This window comes from Rattus rattus, chromosome 1, assembly GCF_011064425.1.
Source record: "Rattus rattus isolate New Zealand chromosome 1, Rrattus_CSIRO_v1, whole genome shotgun sequence".
NCBI classification, from domain to species: Eukaryota; Metazoa; Chordata; class Mammalia; order Rodentia; family Muridae; genus Rattus; species Rattus rattus.
The window spans coordinates 185,848,219-185,864,202 of record NC_046154.1 but is presented as its reverse complement, the minus strand read 5'-3'; the positions used below and the strand labels follow the sequence as shown (position 1 = coordinate 185,864,202).

General features: G+C 38.1%; 1 protein-coding gene across 1 annotated transcript in view; it reads left to right on the top strand.

Moving 5' to 3' along the window:
- Ptprq (protein tyrosine phosphatase receptor type Q) overlaps positions 1-15,984 on the top strand; it is a 178,257-nt gene that overhangs the window by 107,380 nt on the left and 54,893 nt on the right. Inside the window, exons 27-28 of the mRNA XM_032890794.1 lie at positions 9,034-9,155; positions 12,527-12,713. Coding sequence (XP_032746685.1) covers positions 9,034-9,155; positions 12,527-12,713 — 309 coding nt within the window. The remainder of the gene's footprint in view (positions 1-9,033; positions 9,156-12,526; positions 12,714-15,984) is intronic.

The following is a 15,984-nucleotide window of genomic DNA, read 5'->3' as shown; positions in this document are numbered from 1 at the left end:
CAAGGACGGAAAATTCCTGGGGTAGCGCTTAGGTTGTGAAAACCACAGGATACCATACTCATGAGGAATTTTAACTACCCAAACATCTGTGAGGTTAAAAAAATTCAACAAAACATTCCTCATCAAAGAAGGTTCTAAGGAATGTAACTTTACAAACTCAAAAGAAGACAAGGAAACAGAGCACACCTTAATGTGGTAGAGAGAAAATTGTTACTGGATTGCCATGTATTTACTCTTCTGAATTTAAGCTGCAGAATGTACCTGCAAGCAATGGGAAAGCAACACAAATGGAGACACAAAGCCCCACTGCTAACCATTCCCTACTTTTTGTTTCCTGGTTCAACACATTGAACAACTGATTTTCTGCATGTTGCACATAGCAGCCTAGGAATCACTCTCAATTTATATTTTTGGCTTTTTTTAAGTCTCTGTGAGTCATTACTGACTTTCCTGTTTAAACCTTTCTTGTCTTTTTTATTTAAATTTCTTTAGTGAAGTCTCTAAGGACAGTCTTCGTATTCATCTTCTAGATCAATACAAAAGACAATTAAATGCCTGGCCTGTTTTCTAATTTTAACCACACCACTTCTAGGCCAAAACCTTTTTGATGTTTTTGTTTGCCTATATGTAAAACCTATCTTTCAGTAATTAGAGTACCATTTATGTTTTATGCCTCCAGTTTCATGTTACTCTGTCTCTGTCTCTGTCTCTGTGTGTGTCTCTCTCTGTCTGTCTCTCTCTTTGTCTTCTCTCTGTCTGTCTCTGTCTCTCTGTGTGTCTCTCCCTCTCTATGTCTCTGTCTCTCTCTGTCTCTCTGTCTCTCTCTCTGTCTCTCTCTCTCTCCCCACCCCTGTCTTTTTCTCTGTCTCTCCCACTCTCTCTGAAAAACAAAACCCAAAGAATAAAAATCAAAACAAGCAAGCAAGCAAAACCAAAACAAAATATATTTAATTTAAAACAAACAAATGCTAGAAAATCAAAAAGCACATGGAGTCTGTTTTGGGTTGGCTGAGTACTTTAGGGAATAGAGCGTGCCCTGGAATACCAGTAAGACTCCCTTAGAGAAAACTGATTTTCCTTCCAGCAGGTATGAACTGCAAATAGCTTCTTGATTGGGGGTTGAACTTTGAATAAACTTCCCCTTCCCCTTGCTGGAACTTTTTTTGTGGTTTGAACTGGTTCAGGTCTCGTGCATTCTCTCAGACTGAGTTCACATGTGCATCATCCCTGTTGCGTCTGGATAGAACAGTTTTCTTGGTGGCACCCACCTCTGACTCTTAAAATCTTTTGGGCTCCTATGAGCTTTGAGGTGAAGGGTGTGATCTCATTCAGGGTTGAGTCCTCCAAAGTCTCTCAGTCTCTGCACAGCGTCCACATGTAGGTCTCAGCAGTGCTAATTCCTGTCTACTACAGGAAGCTTCTCCAGGTGAGAGTTGAGTGATGCCCTGCTCTATGGATATAGCATTATGCTGCTGAGAGTCATTTCATTGCTATGATCCTTTAGCTGAATAATGGTGATTTTCCTTTAGCACCCCTGACCTATCTAATCTCAGGTTCTCCTTTAGCAGTACCCTACATGGCTTCCATTTTATGGACTGGGCTTTAAATAACATGAAAACATGGTTGGTTACTTCCATAACAGTTGAGCAATTGTTACATCAGTATACCTTAAGGGCCAGTCTGTGTTGTAGGTCGCAGGGTTTACAGCTGGGTGATAATTACTTTTCTGAGGACAGCTGGGTAACCGAAATAAAAGCTATAGGTCCCAATGCTCAGAGCAACGATAGCAACAGGAACCTTAAGGTATGGTCATGTAATGGACAGACACAGCCGTAAAGACTGCAGGCCCATACATTCATGTACTCTGTTCATCTGTAGCATTGAGTCTGCAGTCTCATATCTTTATGGGACTGGGAAAACCTTCTGGGTGAAATAAACATAGCAACAGACAAATAATGGCTCGTACCCATGAGTTTTAGCACTTGAGAAGTGAAAGCAGGAGATAATGAGTTTGACATCAGTCTAGTCTCCATATTGATTTCCGAAGAAGCCTGAAATACACAGGGAGAAGTTTTCTTGACAAGGAAGGGAGTGGGGGAGAAAGGCAGCACAGTAGCAGTGTAGAAATTATCAAGAGTGTAATAAAGCTAAATATTATTACAAAGAGCATCTGCCAAAATAATAATTGAAAAGACATAACAGCAAGGTTATAAAATTAATCTAGTAAATAACATTCTGTCAGAAAAAAGATCTTTACAGATTATAAAGCTGAAAATAAATATTTAAAAAATAAAAAATTTTAAAAGTCACATATATATGAGCAACAAACTTCTTTTCTCTGCAACATTAAAAATAAAAGTGACATGAAATTATAAGAAATGTTACCGTGTGACAGTATTAGTTCTAACTACTTGGTCTAAGAAAGATCTGAGTGTATTTATCCACGTTTTAAACAAATAATCCAGGTATCTCCAATCATAAATGGATGGATGGGGCTTTTCTTAACACACGTTGCCTCAAATTATACCATGGAATTGTTTTAATCCCTTGTTTTGAATTTTTTAATGATACCCAGATGATTATATTACCTAAATTATGCTCGTGAACAAATGAACAAGAGATCAAAAGTGCAGTGTTTATTTTAGTGCTCATGTTCTATTCTGCTTACGGTCTGGCTTGAGTAATTTTGCACTGCTTATACGTCTTCTTCCAAGACAGAATGAAATCAGGTACATTTCCTCATGTTTTGTGGAACGTGAGACTGGAGAGAGTACCAGTAAGATTACTTCATCGTTTATCCACAGCTAAGACAGAGTGTAGTGTAGACCACTCTTTCTCTGGAGTGACTGTGCTCAGAGGCACAAATCCCTAGATGCGTCACTGGCTTCCAAACTCCTACACAACTACCACCTCAGCCTTCACGGCAGTGGGCAGCAGCTAGCCAAGCCCCATTTCTATCACTGTTACTATATTGCCAGAGGTATGCTGACATTAGAAAGCAATGCTTATTAAATATTTTACAACAAATAACTGTCCTGGGTGCACATTAATTAATGGTTCCCTTCCACGGGGTTCAGTTCATTTAGTTTGAAGTATGGCGTCAGTGGTTGTTTCTTTTAGGACTATTATTGGGGGTATAGATACTGCCATGCTAGAGCCAGTATTTTGCAAAGTAATTTGGTAAATATGATATAATTCTAGAAAAAGATGTATTGTTCTAAATCACTAGTAGAATACTGGAATATTTTCATTTATCTGGCAAAGTTAACATTAGAAGGTGATCGATTTGTGTTTTGCATTTCTGTCATTTCATTTCTTTTGCAAACTGGGCTGCAATGACAACAGATAACCCCTTTAAAATTAAATGAGATAATTACATGATAAAGTCTAATAGTGTGAGCATCCATGAGTCATACCCACTGCACTTACTAGATGGTGTAATTTGACAAATCCTTAGGTTCACAGTACCTGCCCTTCATGGTTATTGTGAATAACCAGCAAAAATTAAGGTCCATAAAATGGTATGGAATATTCTCTATACTAACAGTCTTATCCCATTCTGACCAAGGAAAGTCTAGGCTCTGTGGGAAGGCAATGTGTTATCATACACATGGGACCACTGGAAAGAGGCAGGTAGCAAGATGTTCTTACTGTGCATTGCATTGTGAACATAATTGTGTGTTTCTGTTGACTCCTCAGATCTTTCAAGATGCAAAGACTCTACACAGCCAGCTAGATTTCCTCTAGTCTCTAGAGCAGCAGTTCTCAACCTCCCTAATGCCGAGTCCCTTTAAAACAATTCCTTATGCTGTGGCCCCTAACCATAAAATTATTTTATTGTTACCTTATAACTGTAATTTATAACTGTAATTTGGCTGCTGTTATGAATTGTAATATAAATAACTGGTGCGTAGGACATCTGACACGTGACCCCTGTTGGATCAAGTCCACTGCTTTAGAAATACCTGAAGCTAATTCTTCTGGGTCACAATGCTAGAGGTAGTCAATGCCTTTACAACAGACAAGCTATAGATTTCATCACTCAGTAAGGGTGTTTGTTAAGAATCTGACGACCTAGCACGTCAGATCCTGAACCAGCACAAACTGCCGAGGAGGTGTTTTTAAACAAAGTTTAAACTAAACTTGAATGAAAATAGACATGTGGAACATTTGAATTATATTGCATTAGAGTCCCAGATTTTTTACCTTGTGAGCTGCTGTCACATCTTATTTTTATTTAATACCTATGCTTTTAGGGAATTCACGCATAGAGTGGCACACTTAAAACAATTGAGCACTTACTCTAATGGTTTCAGCATTAGTTGAGATCAACACACTGTGCAAGTCTTTGAGTGAGACACACAGATAGTGTGCTATCAAACACAGCAAAGCATATTGGTTCTTAGTGCGGTTCAGTCTTGGCGGAAGTCAGACTTTTATATGGACTAGGCAAAATGATGGTCTATCCAGACTCACCTTTCAGCTACCACACTTAGCATGGAGACACAGATGGATGGGAAAGATGACCCTGACCCACATAAGACCCGCATTCCTGTGCAAGGATAGAAGCATGACAATCAGGAAATGATGGTTGTTAGTTACAGAAAATGCATTATTGTGAAAACCAGGGGGAAAGGGCTTGTGAGAGGAAATGATTGGATTATGGGGGATGAGAATAAGGATAGATCATGCCTACTGAGAAAATTGCTGTGATTTATAAGACAAAGGCTATAGTGATATCTTGGCCCATTAGTGACTAGATTCATTTCACAAACAATCCTAAATCAGAATGTGACAGTTTACAGGGAGACAAACAACGTCTCCCAAGGACACTTATAACTTACTGATCTTTCAAACTGGTATCCTTTGAGCTCTTCATAGCATTACCACTCTTGGCTTCTTTTATTTTAGTGCTTAGCATTCCTAAATTTTGTGGTTTTTTTTTTAATGTGACTACAGTAATAGTTTATCACACATTGCAGTGGAAGAAGGAGATAATGTTGGTATATTTTATTAGGTATTTTTCACATTTTGATAAATTCTACAAGAAAGTTATCTAAAAGCCTTTGAGATATCTGAGCGCTTATATAATTTGAAAGATGATAAAGTACCTAACTACTTGATATAAAGGATGATCTTTGAAGTTTTATACATTTGTTTTAAATTTCTTATGAATTAAATAATTACTTTTGCATTTCTTCAGCAGAATACACATTGTTATATACAAACACTGTACTCATGTATTTGTAAATTTGCAAATATATGTATATTTCAATTCATTTCATGGTTTTAATTTAGGAATTCTAATCTTTTATAACTCGAGTTGATGAAATATAAAATTTTTCACAGAAGCAGTCGACACGGGTTACTTCTGTGTAAAACTGGCAATTTTATCATTCCGCTTACTGAAAAAGCAAATGTAGTTTAGAGTGATTATTTATAATTTTGATTTATAATAGTGATTATACCTTAAAGGAAAATCATATGGAAGAACAACTTTAGAGAGTTTAAGAAATGACATTTTAGCACAGATCTCCAAGGGGCTGGATAGATTGCTTTAAAAATATGTTTGATCAGCGTACAGCACATAAAATATTTAGTTGCATGGGTGGGCAGATGTGTCATGAGTGATTTCTGAATGTCATGTTTCTCTCCGCTCTGCTTGGGGTCGCTGCCACTCCCTGGTGAGTACTTTGATTGCTTTCATTAAAGGAATGGTTGGAGGGTTGACATTTTACAGTAAGAGATAAAAAGTCCAAGCAAGGAATTTTGCTCTCTTCTGAGCTGGTTTACAGATGTACTGGTGAGTCCTGGTCTTTCTTGGAGCAGGTTCTGGATCTGCCTTTAGCTGAGACTTAAAGATGCATACTGGAGACCAAGAAGACGTGGATGTATTCTCTTGAAAATCTTTCCAAAACCAAACTAACATCAGTACAGAAAGAAACCCCAAATCACCAACCTTAAGTTAGAAAAATTTGAATGGTTGCTTATGATGTCAGGGCAATAGTAAGGGAAGAACTTGTCTGTTGGGGTATCTGTCCCAAAGTGTCTCTCACCACCTCTGAGCTTGGGCGTTTCATAGAGACGAATCAGCTCGCTTGTAGAGATTGGTTTTACTTCTTGGATCTAATCGTTTCATGGGGTAAGTAGGACTTGAAGGCTCCTCCCTCTGTGAGTGGGATTAAGGTCCCTGTAAGAGACCTCAGAGAATTCATAAGTATTTTTGCCCTTCTGTTTGATAGAATGGAAGGACATAACACTTCAAGTATGAAGTAGGTATCAGGAGCCATAATCTATAGTGACCTCTTCTACTTTGTGATAACAATCTATGATGTTTGGATTTTTTGCCCAGAAGATTCTCAAAAGATTCTAGTAGTGCCCTTGAAGTCTCCGAGTCTTCAGGCCCGCATTTCCTCATTCACTTTCCATGAATACTCAGGGCTTATTTTGCATTTTAGTGCTATTATTAAAGTGCTTCAATATTTTCCACGGACTAAATTTTCCACCCAAATTCTACCATAGTCCTTCTATTATGCCTACAATAAATAACTAAAGAATGCATTTTTATTTACTCCTAATAATTCTAGAGGATGAAAAGTGAAAAATAACAATACCTAAATATATGGTCATCTGGTGAGAGCTGCACACCCTGGGGGGGGGTTGGGAGGAATGTTGCATCTTTACAAGGTGGAAGGCAGAAGACAAAATTAACCATCCCGATATTTAAAACAATGAACTCAAGTTCTTTAGTGTAGAGATCAAGCACTCAACTAGGTCTCAAAGTTACTCTTTGGGGAATATTTCTGCTATTTAATTTCATGAATACTGCTCTTTCTTTAACACCTCCATTTCCTGATGCTCTGTGAAACTTCTTGTATGTGATCCTTAAACTTACTCAGGGTGTGAGGAGCTCTCATGACCTCACCTCATCTCTTAAAGGCCATACTTCTTAATACCATAACTTGGTGATGTTTCAAAACATAAATTTTAGAGGAGCACACTCAAAACACAGCAGCACCATATATACCTATCTGCTGTTGAAGTAAAACCTGGGTCTCTTTGGAGCCTATTATCACTTATACTCTAGCCTTATTTATGGCATCTCAATGTATAAGGAATTACCTAAATATTAAAATCATTTTCCCAGAGCCTGTGAAATTTAATATCATGGCACCAGTCAGTATTTTTGTCTGTTGATAGTGGCTTGAGTCAATTCATACAAAGCATCTACTTCTTCCTCACTGACCTGAGTTTTCTTCCCTAAGTGCTGAACAAATGCTCCTCCCCTCAGTTGTGCTCTCCTGATATTTAAAACAATGAACACAAGTTCTTCGGTGTAGAGACCAAGCATTCTAGATCTTGTTTTATGTCAGCTTGACAGAGGCTGAAGTCATCTGAGAGGATGGAACCTCAATTATGAAAATGCCTCCATAGATTACTACCGTACAACATTTTCTAAATTAATGATTGATGGTGCGAGAAGGGCTCAGCCCATTGTGCCTGGTGCCATCCCTGGGCTGGAGGTCCTGGGGTCTATAAGAAATCAGGCTGAGTAAGCTCTCTGGAGCAATCCAGTGAGCAACACTCCTCCATGGCCTCTGCATCAGCTCCTTCGTCCAGGTCTCTGCCCTGTGTGAGTTCCTGTCCTGGCTTCCTTCAATGGCAAACAACAATATGAAAGAGGAAGCCAAATAAATCATGTCCTCCCTAAGCTAATTTGGCCATGTATGTCAACACAGCAATAGAAACCCTAGGACAGTGAAAAGTGAAAAGAGCTGTGTAGCATAACACATAGAAAGGAAGTGAAGCACGTTAATACAGGGATCCAATTCTGTTTCTATAGACTCATTTGTGTCGTTGCTGCTTTGTTATGGCTCCGCAGAAGTCTCACTAACTCTGTCCTCCTGAGTTTAAGCCTTCTTCACCCCAAGGCCTAGCGTTAGTCCACCGTCTCTGAAGCTTTACCTCAATTGCCAGCTCCACTTCCATTTACAAATTTACCTTTGCTCCCTCATGCTAGACGGTTTGTATTTTCTAGTTAACCTTCGCATTGACACCGCTCTTCCTCACGTCTCATTAATTGACACTATAATACCAACCCCTAGAACAGCTACTCCTACATATCTGGTTTTCACACTTAAAAAAACGCTATCAAGGATAGGCATGATAGTGAAACCAAGGTCAAACACATCTTCATTTTAACAGGACTACACAGCTTGTTACTCTCCATAGGTTAGAGATTATTTAAGGAAAATGATGTCTCACACTCATTTTATATCTTCTCAGAGTGGACATGGCAGTACACGGTCAGTAATGATTGCTAGTTTGGATGTAAACATTTAAATCGGAACAATTGGCCTGAGTCTCTGGGCCCGGCAATATGCCTACCTTCATCCCATGTCAAAGGCTTCTCAGGAATCTCCTCACCCTTCTGACTCTAGTCGCTTCACAAACTGAACACCCTCAGGATTCATTGCAGTAAATTTTAGAAATTAGGATGCCTCATGATTACAACAGAGGTTCATGTGTCTCAGAAAGACCAGAATGACCGCAGAGCTCTATCTCATTCTACCCCCTCAATGAAAACACAAAATGAACGCAGTTAGCATTCTCAGAGTGATAGTTTAAACAATGCCAGCATTTTATAATAGTTCCCATCTATGATTTATTTTTGCCTTTTTCAATGGTCAACTGTGTCTGAAAGAGTCTTCTTAAAACAGCTGTGTCAAGTTACTTTTAAATGAGATAGTTATTTAGTCAAATGATGTAATTATGATAATGCTTTATTTTAGAAATAGTAGGTCAAATTTAGATATCATGTATTATGATTTTAATTAATTATTTTAGGTGGAAGTCATTTGTGTGTAGCAACTAGGTTTTAAAAATCTAGTCTTATGATTAACTTTCAGTATGTTTATGATCTGCAAATGAATGCAAAATTAATTCATTGTGACTATCCATTCTTCATGGTCCTTCCTTTTATGCTGTATCGAGTACTAATGTGGCAGAGTAATTGATTTCCTATCGTTGTAGCTCCTGACGGTCCTCCTGAAAATGTGCACGTGGTCGCAACATCACCCTTTGGTATCAATATCAGCTGGAGTGAACCTGCTGTCATAACCGGACCAACATTCTACCTGATTGATGTCAAATCGGTAAGGCAGGTCTTACCTATGCTGAAAGGCAGTATAAATCACACACTAGATCACAGTTCATGATTCTGATTATTTACGCAGTGTCTAATTTTATAGCATGATCCTTAGACCTTGGATAGCTTGTTCAGCTTAGGCTGTTGACCATGCGGTTACTAACTTCTCAACAACAGTATCCTTAACCCAGTGCTTGTTGCATTTATTCTTGGGGCACATGTATTGGAAAGCTGATAAGTTTGGTTTAAAATGTAGTAAAAGGATCTTTTATCATCGAATGAGAAAGAAGAGGCATTCAGGAAGCAGTAACCCAGATGAGGTCTAAAGAGCTAAATTTCAATAATTTTCAGAGAACATGAAGGGGAAAAGATAACAGAAATATCAAAGAATAGTAATCTTTATTTTTTTTTCAAAGCAAATAACACAACCACCGTATGCCATGGCACTCAGAACTTGGTGTACTGAGACATGACTAGACACATGGTTTGGACCCTTATTTTTATGTTCATAGTGCTACTTAAATAACTAAAATGGTGGTATGGTAAGATTTTTCTTATACTGGCAGTCTGATTGCTTGAGGAGATAGTGTGTACTGTGTATGTGGGATACGGTCTAGGTCAGGGTCAGGAAAATATAAAAAAAAAGTGGGTCAAAGGAGAAGGAGAGAGAGAGAGAGAGAGAGAGAGAGAGAGAGAGAGAGAGAGAGAGAGAGAGAGAGAGGCCAAGAAAATATAGTAAATGATCCAGATGAGAAATAATTTAGGTCTGTTAATTTAATAAATTAATAATTTATCGGTTAACAAATAAATTATTTAAAATAATTTACAGCTTAATTTCAACAATTAAGATTGAAAACTCACCTAACACGCATGGTGGATCGGGAGGACTGTAAGGGGTACTACCTGGAAAACTGCAAGGAGGAATAGATCTGAGAAGGGAAGCAATGAGTCCAATGTAGAGATGAGTTTGAGAGCCCTGGCAGTCAATCTTCCCCACGCAGCTGCATTAACAGGACTGCATGCATGTGTAGAGCTCAGAGAAGAGAAAGCATTGTAACTTGTAATAAAATAGCCTATATTCTAGGGGAGATGAGACTGTGGGATGGGTAAATATGTGAATTCTTTAAAGGATATACTTCTGTCTCAAAAGCCCTGCTATTGTTAAGAGCAAATGAGATTTTAATGCCTTCTCCCACACATTCTTCAGTTCTTGCTTATTTTTGAGAGTATATTTGCGAAGATCTTAGTACATTAGCAGATAAGGATAAAAGAGATAAATGCCCTGGGAATATGTATTTAATGCAAATTATAGAAAGATAGTTACGAATGATTCTTCATGAAGGAAATTGTCCTTGGAATTTGGCTATAATTAAAGAAAAGAAAACAAAAATGTTGTAGGATGATTTTGTAATCTCCTTGTTACAGCCATCTTCTGGAACTTAAGGGAGTCACCTGAATTATGAAAATCTACCTCATGTTAGTAAATTTCACTTGGCAGTAATCAGGCAAGCAACACAAAACAGAAGCCAAGAGAGTAATTACTGGGCTCCTCATCCTCCCTTACAGGGATCGACTATTCATTAGCCCTATATAGTTATTATTTAGCATGGATAAGAGCCTAATCACATGGAAAAATTTTAAATCCATATTTTATAGGAATTTAAGTTTTGACAACCAATTAAGTACTCATATATTTTGTACCAAGAGTATTGTGCTCAATGAATAGAATGTGTATGCCAAGAGGTTTTTCTGCCATTTTAGAGAAGTGGGCTACCTCATTCTGTACAACGAATGAGGTTTTGTTTTTTACTGCAATTCCGGTTATTTATTAGCCACAGCAGCGTCTACTTTAAGTTCAAAGCCCCTACAACCCAAAATTTAAAGAAACAATTGAGTAACTCCAAAATCATTTTTCAGTGTTTCAAGGAGGGGCAAATTAAGAATTATCCTCATAATGCTAACATATGCAAAACCTGGATACTCAGTAGTTGCCTGCGACTAATATTTCTTGAATGGTTATAAATTTTCTCATGTTTGTGTCAGGAAGAATCTTGTTATATGTGTGCATGGTGTGTGTATGTGTGTGTGTGTGTTTGTGTGTGTGTGTCTTTGTATTTGTGTGTGTGTGCTGATGTGCACACACTTGTGGAGGTTATAGGTCAACATCAGTGTCTTCAGTCACTCCTCACCTTATGTTTTGAGGGTCTCTCACTGAATCTGTTACTTGCAATTTTCTGAGTGGTAGCCAGATAGACTGCAGAGATCTACATTCTTTTGTTCTCCTACCCTTATGCTGATATAACAAATGTGACCTGTCCTACCTGACTTCTATATAGATGCTAGGGATCCCATAGGTTCCCATGCCTATATAATGACCACTTGCATACTAAGCCATCTATCCTTCTATTTGCTTCTAAAAACAGTCATGTTTAATGTCTAGAATGATGAGAAAACTAAAGACAAACTGTATTTGAACAGAACTTGTAGTCACTTTTAATATACCTAAAGATACTCATTTGTGCCCGAGTTTTGACTATTCTATTGATAGCTAGTTGTGTCCATAACCACTGTTACACCTACCAATGGTAGGTTAGAAGCTTTTTGATCTGTAATTATGACCAGAACAGTGACTATGCATGCAAAAACGATAGTGACAAAGTAGACTGAGGGAGAATGAGTCTGGAGAGGGGGTAGGGGCATGTGGAAGGGATTGGGAAGGAAAGGGAGAACTGTCGTAAATATTTTATAATCTCAAAGATAAAAACTATTAAATAAAAATTAGAAAAAGAAAAATTAAAAGGGGCAGAATATATCAGTGTGCATGTCAAAAGGAAGTTGTCCTCTCCAAATTAAGACTGTTAGAAAGTACATAAATATAACTTAAATATCAAAAGCTTCTTAATTTTGTTACAGAGCATAATTTTCAGAGATATTTCAAAATATATCAAAATCTCCAGTCCAACTACTTCAAACCTATTTTTTATAAATTCTCAAGAAGGCAGTATAACTCAGTATTATCACCCTAGTAGAAAGTAAGACAGTGTAAGTATTTTGCCAAATGGAATTTATTGACCAGTTTGGAATTTAAATGTTGGAAAAACCTATATTTTCTTTCTATCAACTGTTGAAGTAGAAAACAGTTTCGTCAATGCCCAAGTGACTTGTGCTTACTCATTTGATAGGTTGGTTCATCCCAATGAGTTGATTACTTTCTTTGACTTTCAATTATTAAACTAATTACAAATGAATTAATCGTTATAGTACTTTGGGTTTTTTTGGAGCAGTTTGACTTCAAAGTAAATGACTAAGATGGCCAGATCAGCATGACTTAGCTTTGGCCTGTTATCTTCCTTAATCCCTAACTTCTTTATCCTACAGGTAGATGATGATGACTTTAATATTTCCTTCGTGAAATCGAATGAAGAAAACAAAACCACAGAGATTAACAACTTAGAAGTATTCACAAGGTATTCTGTGGTGATCACGGCCTTTGTTGGAAATGTTAGCCGGGCATACGCAGATGGGAAGTCAAGTGCAGAAGTGATAATTACAACTTTAGAATCAGGTAAGGAGCGTATCTCACCATTCCTAACAGTCAACTGAGAGTCGGCTGTTGCTTTCTTAAAGCTCCTCACTCTTCTCAAGAAAGGATGTGTGCTATGAGACATTGATAGAACAGTTTTCAAAGGATAAACAAATTCGATGACAGGGCAATTGACAAAGTAAAGGTGGCTAACGCTTTTGAGGCAATGCATAGACTATTCAGTCCTTATAAATATGGAAATTAATTAAATGCATCACAACTGCACTCTTTTGTACTCATTGACTGTGTTTTAGAAATTGAATTACTGGGCCTAACAGATAATTTTCCTAAATATCTTCAGCTAACGATATTTCATCCAACATTTCATTTTGATTATTTCTGTCCTGACTTGTTGTGGAGATTGACTAAGAATATTGAGTAATTTGGTACTAAAAAACCAGTTCACATATAATTGTTTTCTTAGTCAAGTGGCACATCAAATTATGTGATTATTTGATGAATATCAGACTCCATGCAGATTTTCTCTAATCTATGAACGGTTTGGATAAACCAAAGCACTGTGAGAGAAGCCGGGGTCAGACGCGGAGCATCCCCTGGGCCTGCTTGCCTCCTTTCTTCAGAATCTCAATGTTCTTTGCTACCAGATAGGTCGTGGAAAATGACAGTGGAGGGGTGCGTTGCTATGCTCTATTTGCTATCTCTAAGGTATATAGAGGAGGGAAAGAGATTCTCAGCGAATCTCTTTTGCTATGTTTTCTAATATTTACTGCAGTGTTAACTCTAATTTTCAAGATACCTTTTCTTCCCACACTCAAAGATTCCATTCGCTTCTCTTTTACTACCAACTATCAAAGGGATCGTTTATATTTTGCTTTCAATTTTCGCTTCTTTTTCCTCACACTTCACAGTGAAGAAAGGGTTGGTGAATAAACTTACGTGTACACCACAAAACATGGCTGGTCAAATCCTATTTGCGTCATCTTGCCCTAGGACAGTGGCTCTCAACCTGTGGGATGTGACCCTACTCAACCGGGTTGCATATTAGAAATCTAGCATATCAGATCTTTAAGACTCATAACAGTAGCAAAATTACAGTTATGAAGTACAAATGAAATAATTTTATGGTGGGGGGGTCACCACCGCATCAGGAACTGCATTAAAAGGAAGCAGCATCAGACAGTTTAAGAACTGATGAGCTAGGAGGTAATTAACAGTACTATTTAAAGAAAAAAAATGAAGACAAACAAATGAACTAAAACCCTCTCTGTTTATAGGATTCATTATGTAAAGCCGTGGGTAATCTGGGGATAGGAAACTGTTGCCAATATTGAGAGAATTCCTTGCCTTAACCAGCTTTAAGCCTGATCCTCAATTTACAAAAACACATTCTACAAATAAAAGGAAATATTCTTTAAGTAATGTAAATGTGTAAAAGCAAGTGGAAAAATATGTTTAAGCCAAACTAAGCTTTATTTTATCTATAAGAACTCTATACTATGTAGCATGGGATATTTTGCAAAATGCTGCAAATTTCTGCTTGTCTTTTTTTACTATTATTTATCCAAACTGGAGAGGTGCTCCAGGGTTCCACCTGCCGAGAAGGCTGAAGTTAACAAAGTCCTAGAGTCTGCACCATGAGGCTGCACCTCACGTCTTCCTCACAGAAAACTTTCCCCTGTCATTCCGATCACAATAATGAACAAATTCCTTGAGGGTGTGGTGCAAAGAACAGTAACCCTACAATCTTCAAATGAGGTTTTCTCATCTATTATTTTATTGTTTAATTTGTTACCGCTAGTGACATACCAAGCTTTGCTGTGGGTGGTTTGTTTAGTTTTAATAAGGGAATATTTTCTCGGCACAGAGTATTAATTAATTGTACAGAGTAATGATTTTATTTTGACAATTGCTCTCTTGCTCATACTCTGATCGCAGGCAACTTCTTTAACCCCATCTGTCTGAGTGTCCTCTTTTCTAAAGTAGTCCTCCAGAAGAAAAAATTTTCTTTTAAATTTTTAAATTAGTTCTTTAGGGATTGGACCCAATGAGCTTTGGTCCTATTTCCACCCCTTGCCCCAAGTCTTCTTATGCATACGCCGTTACCCTCATCCTAGCAAGGACGATGTGCGTTGCCCAAATACTCTTGGCTGTATGGCTTTCTGTTGGGATGCACTCAACTTACTATGACTCACAATTTAAGAGAAAACTGATGTTTGTGTGCCAGAAGCTCCTGTTACCAGTAGCTCCTTGGATGGGGTGGAGCCTTGTGCCTACCTCTCCTCTTCACGTTGTAATTTGGTCTGACTTGGGCTTTCACGGGGCTTTACATGCTCCCACAACTAGCACGAGTCCATGTGTGCACTGTCCTGCCGCGTTTTAATTTTGGTAAAAAAACAAAACAAAACACAAAACTAATGTATTAGACATTTCAGCAATTAAAAAGTCCAATTACAAAATCATCAAAAGACATAAAGGGACATCCCATCTATCAGGAGGTATGGTTAGCACATAAACACAGTATGATAAATTTTCAAGACTATTAGCCCTAGATAAATGCAAATTAAATCCACAATATCATGTAACCACCCATCCTCTGAAGCAGAATTGCACAATAATTTTAAAAGTAGCAGTAAATACCAAAGAGTGGCAAAGATATAAAATGAGCTCTGACACCTGCCAGTGGGAACATTAAGTAGTGGAGACACATGGAAAAATATTTTGCCAGTCTCATGTGAAATGAAATATGTGCTTTCCATATGGCCAAGCAATTAATTGTCAACAATGATCATAAAGAATCAAAAACTTATGTTTGTGTACACACAGATAGTAATGTTAGCCTTATTGATAATAAAAAATAAACTATAAGCAGCACAGATGTCTTTCCATGTCAAATATTTCCTATTAAGCTACAAAAGGAAACACTTCTTGGTGGCAAACAAGGCTGTTGTTCTTTTCTCTTATGGCTGGAGACCTCGCATTTGGGATCTTCCTCAGAGGGCGTAGATATTTGTTGCCAAGACTCATGACCAGAATTCCATCCCACACGTTGGAAGGACAGGACAAAAACCCTGCAGGCTGTTATCTGCCTTCTGCAAGCTCAGCATTGCACCTACATGATCCCTGACTGAGAGAGAAGGGGGGGGAGAGGGGAGAGGGAGAGGGAGAGGAGAGGGAGAGGGAGAGGGAGAGGGAGAGGGAGAGAGGGAGGAGAGGGAGAGGGAGGGAGGAGAGGGAGGGAGGGAGGGAGGGAGGAGAGATTTGAAAATGGTGAAGTATTGATACACATAAATCC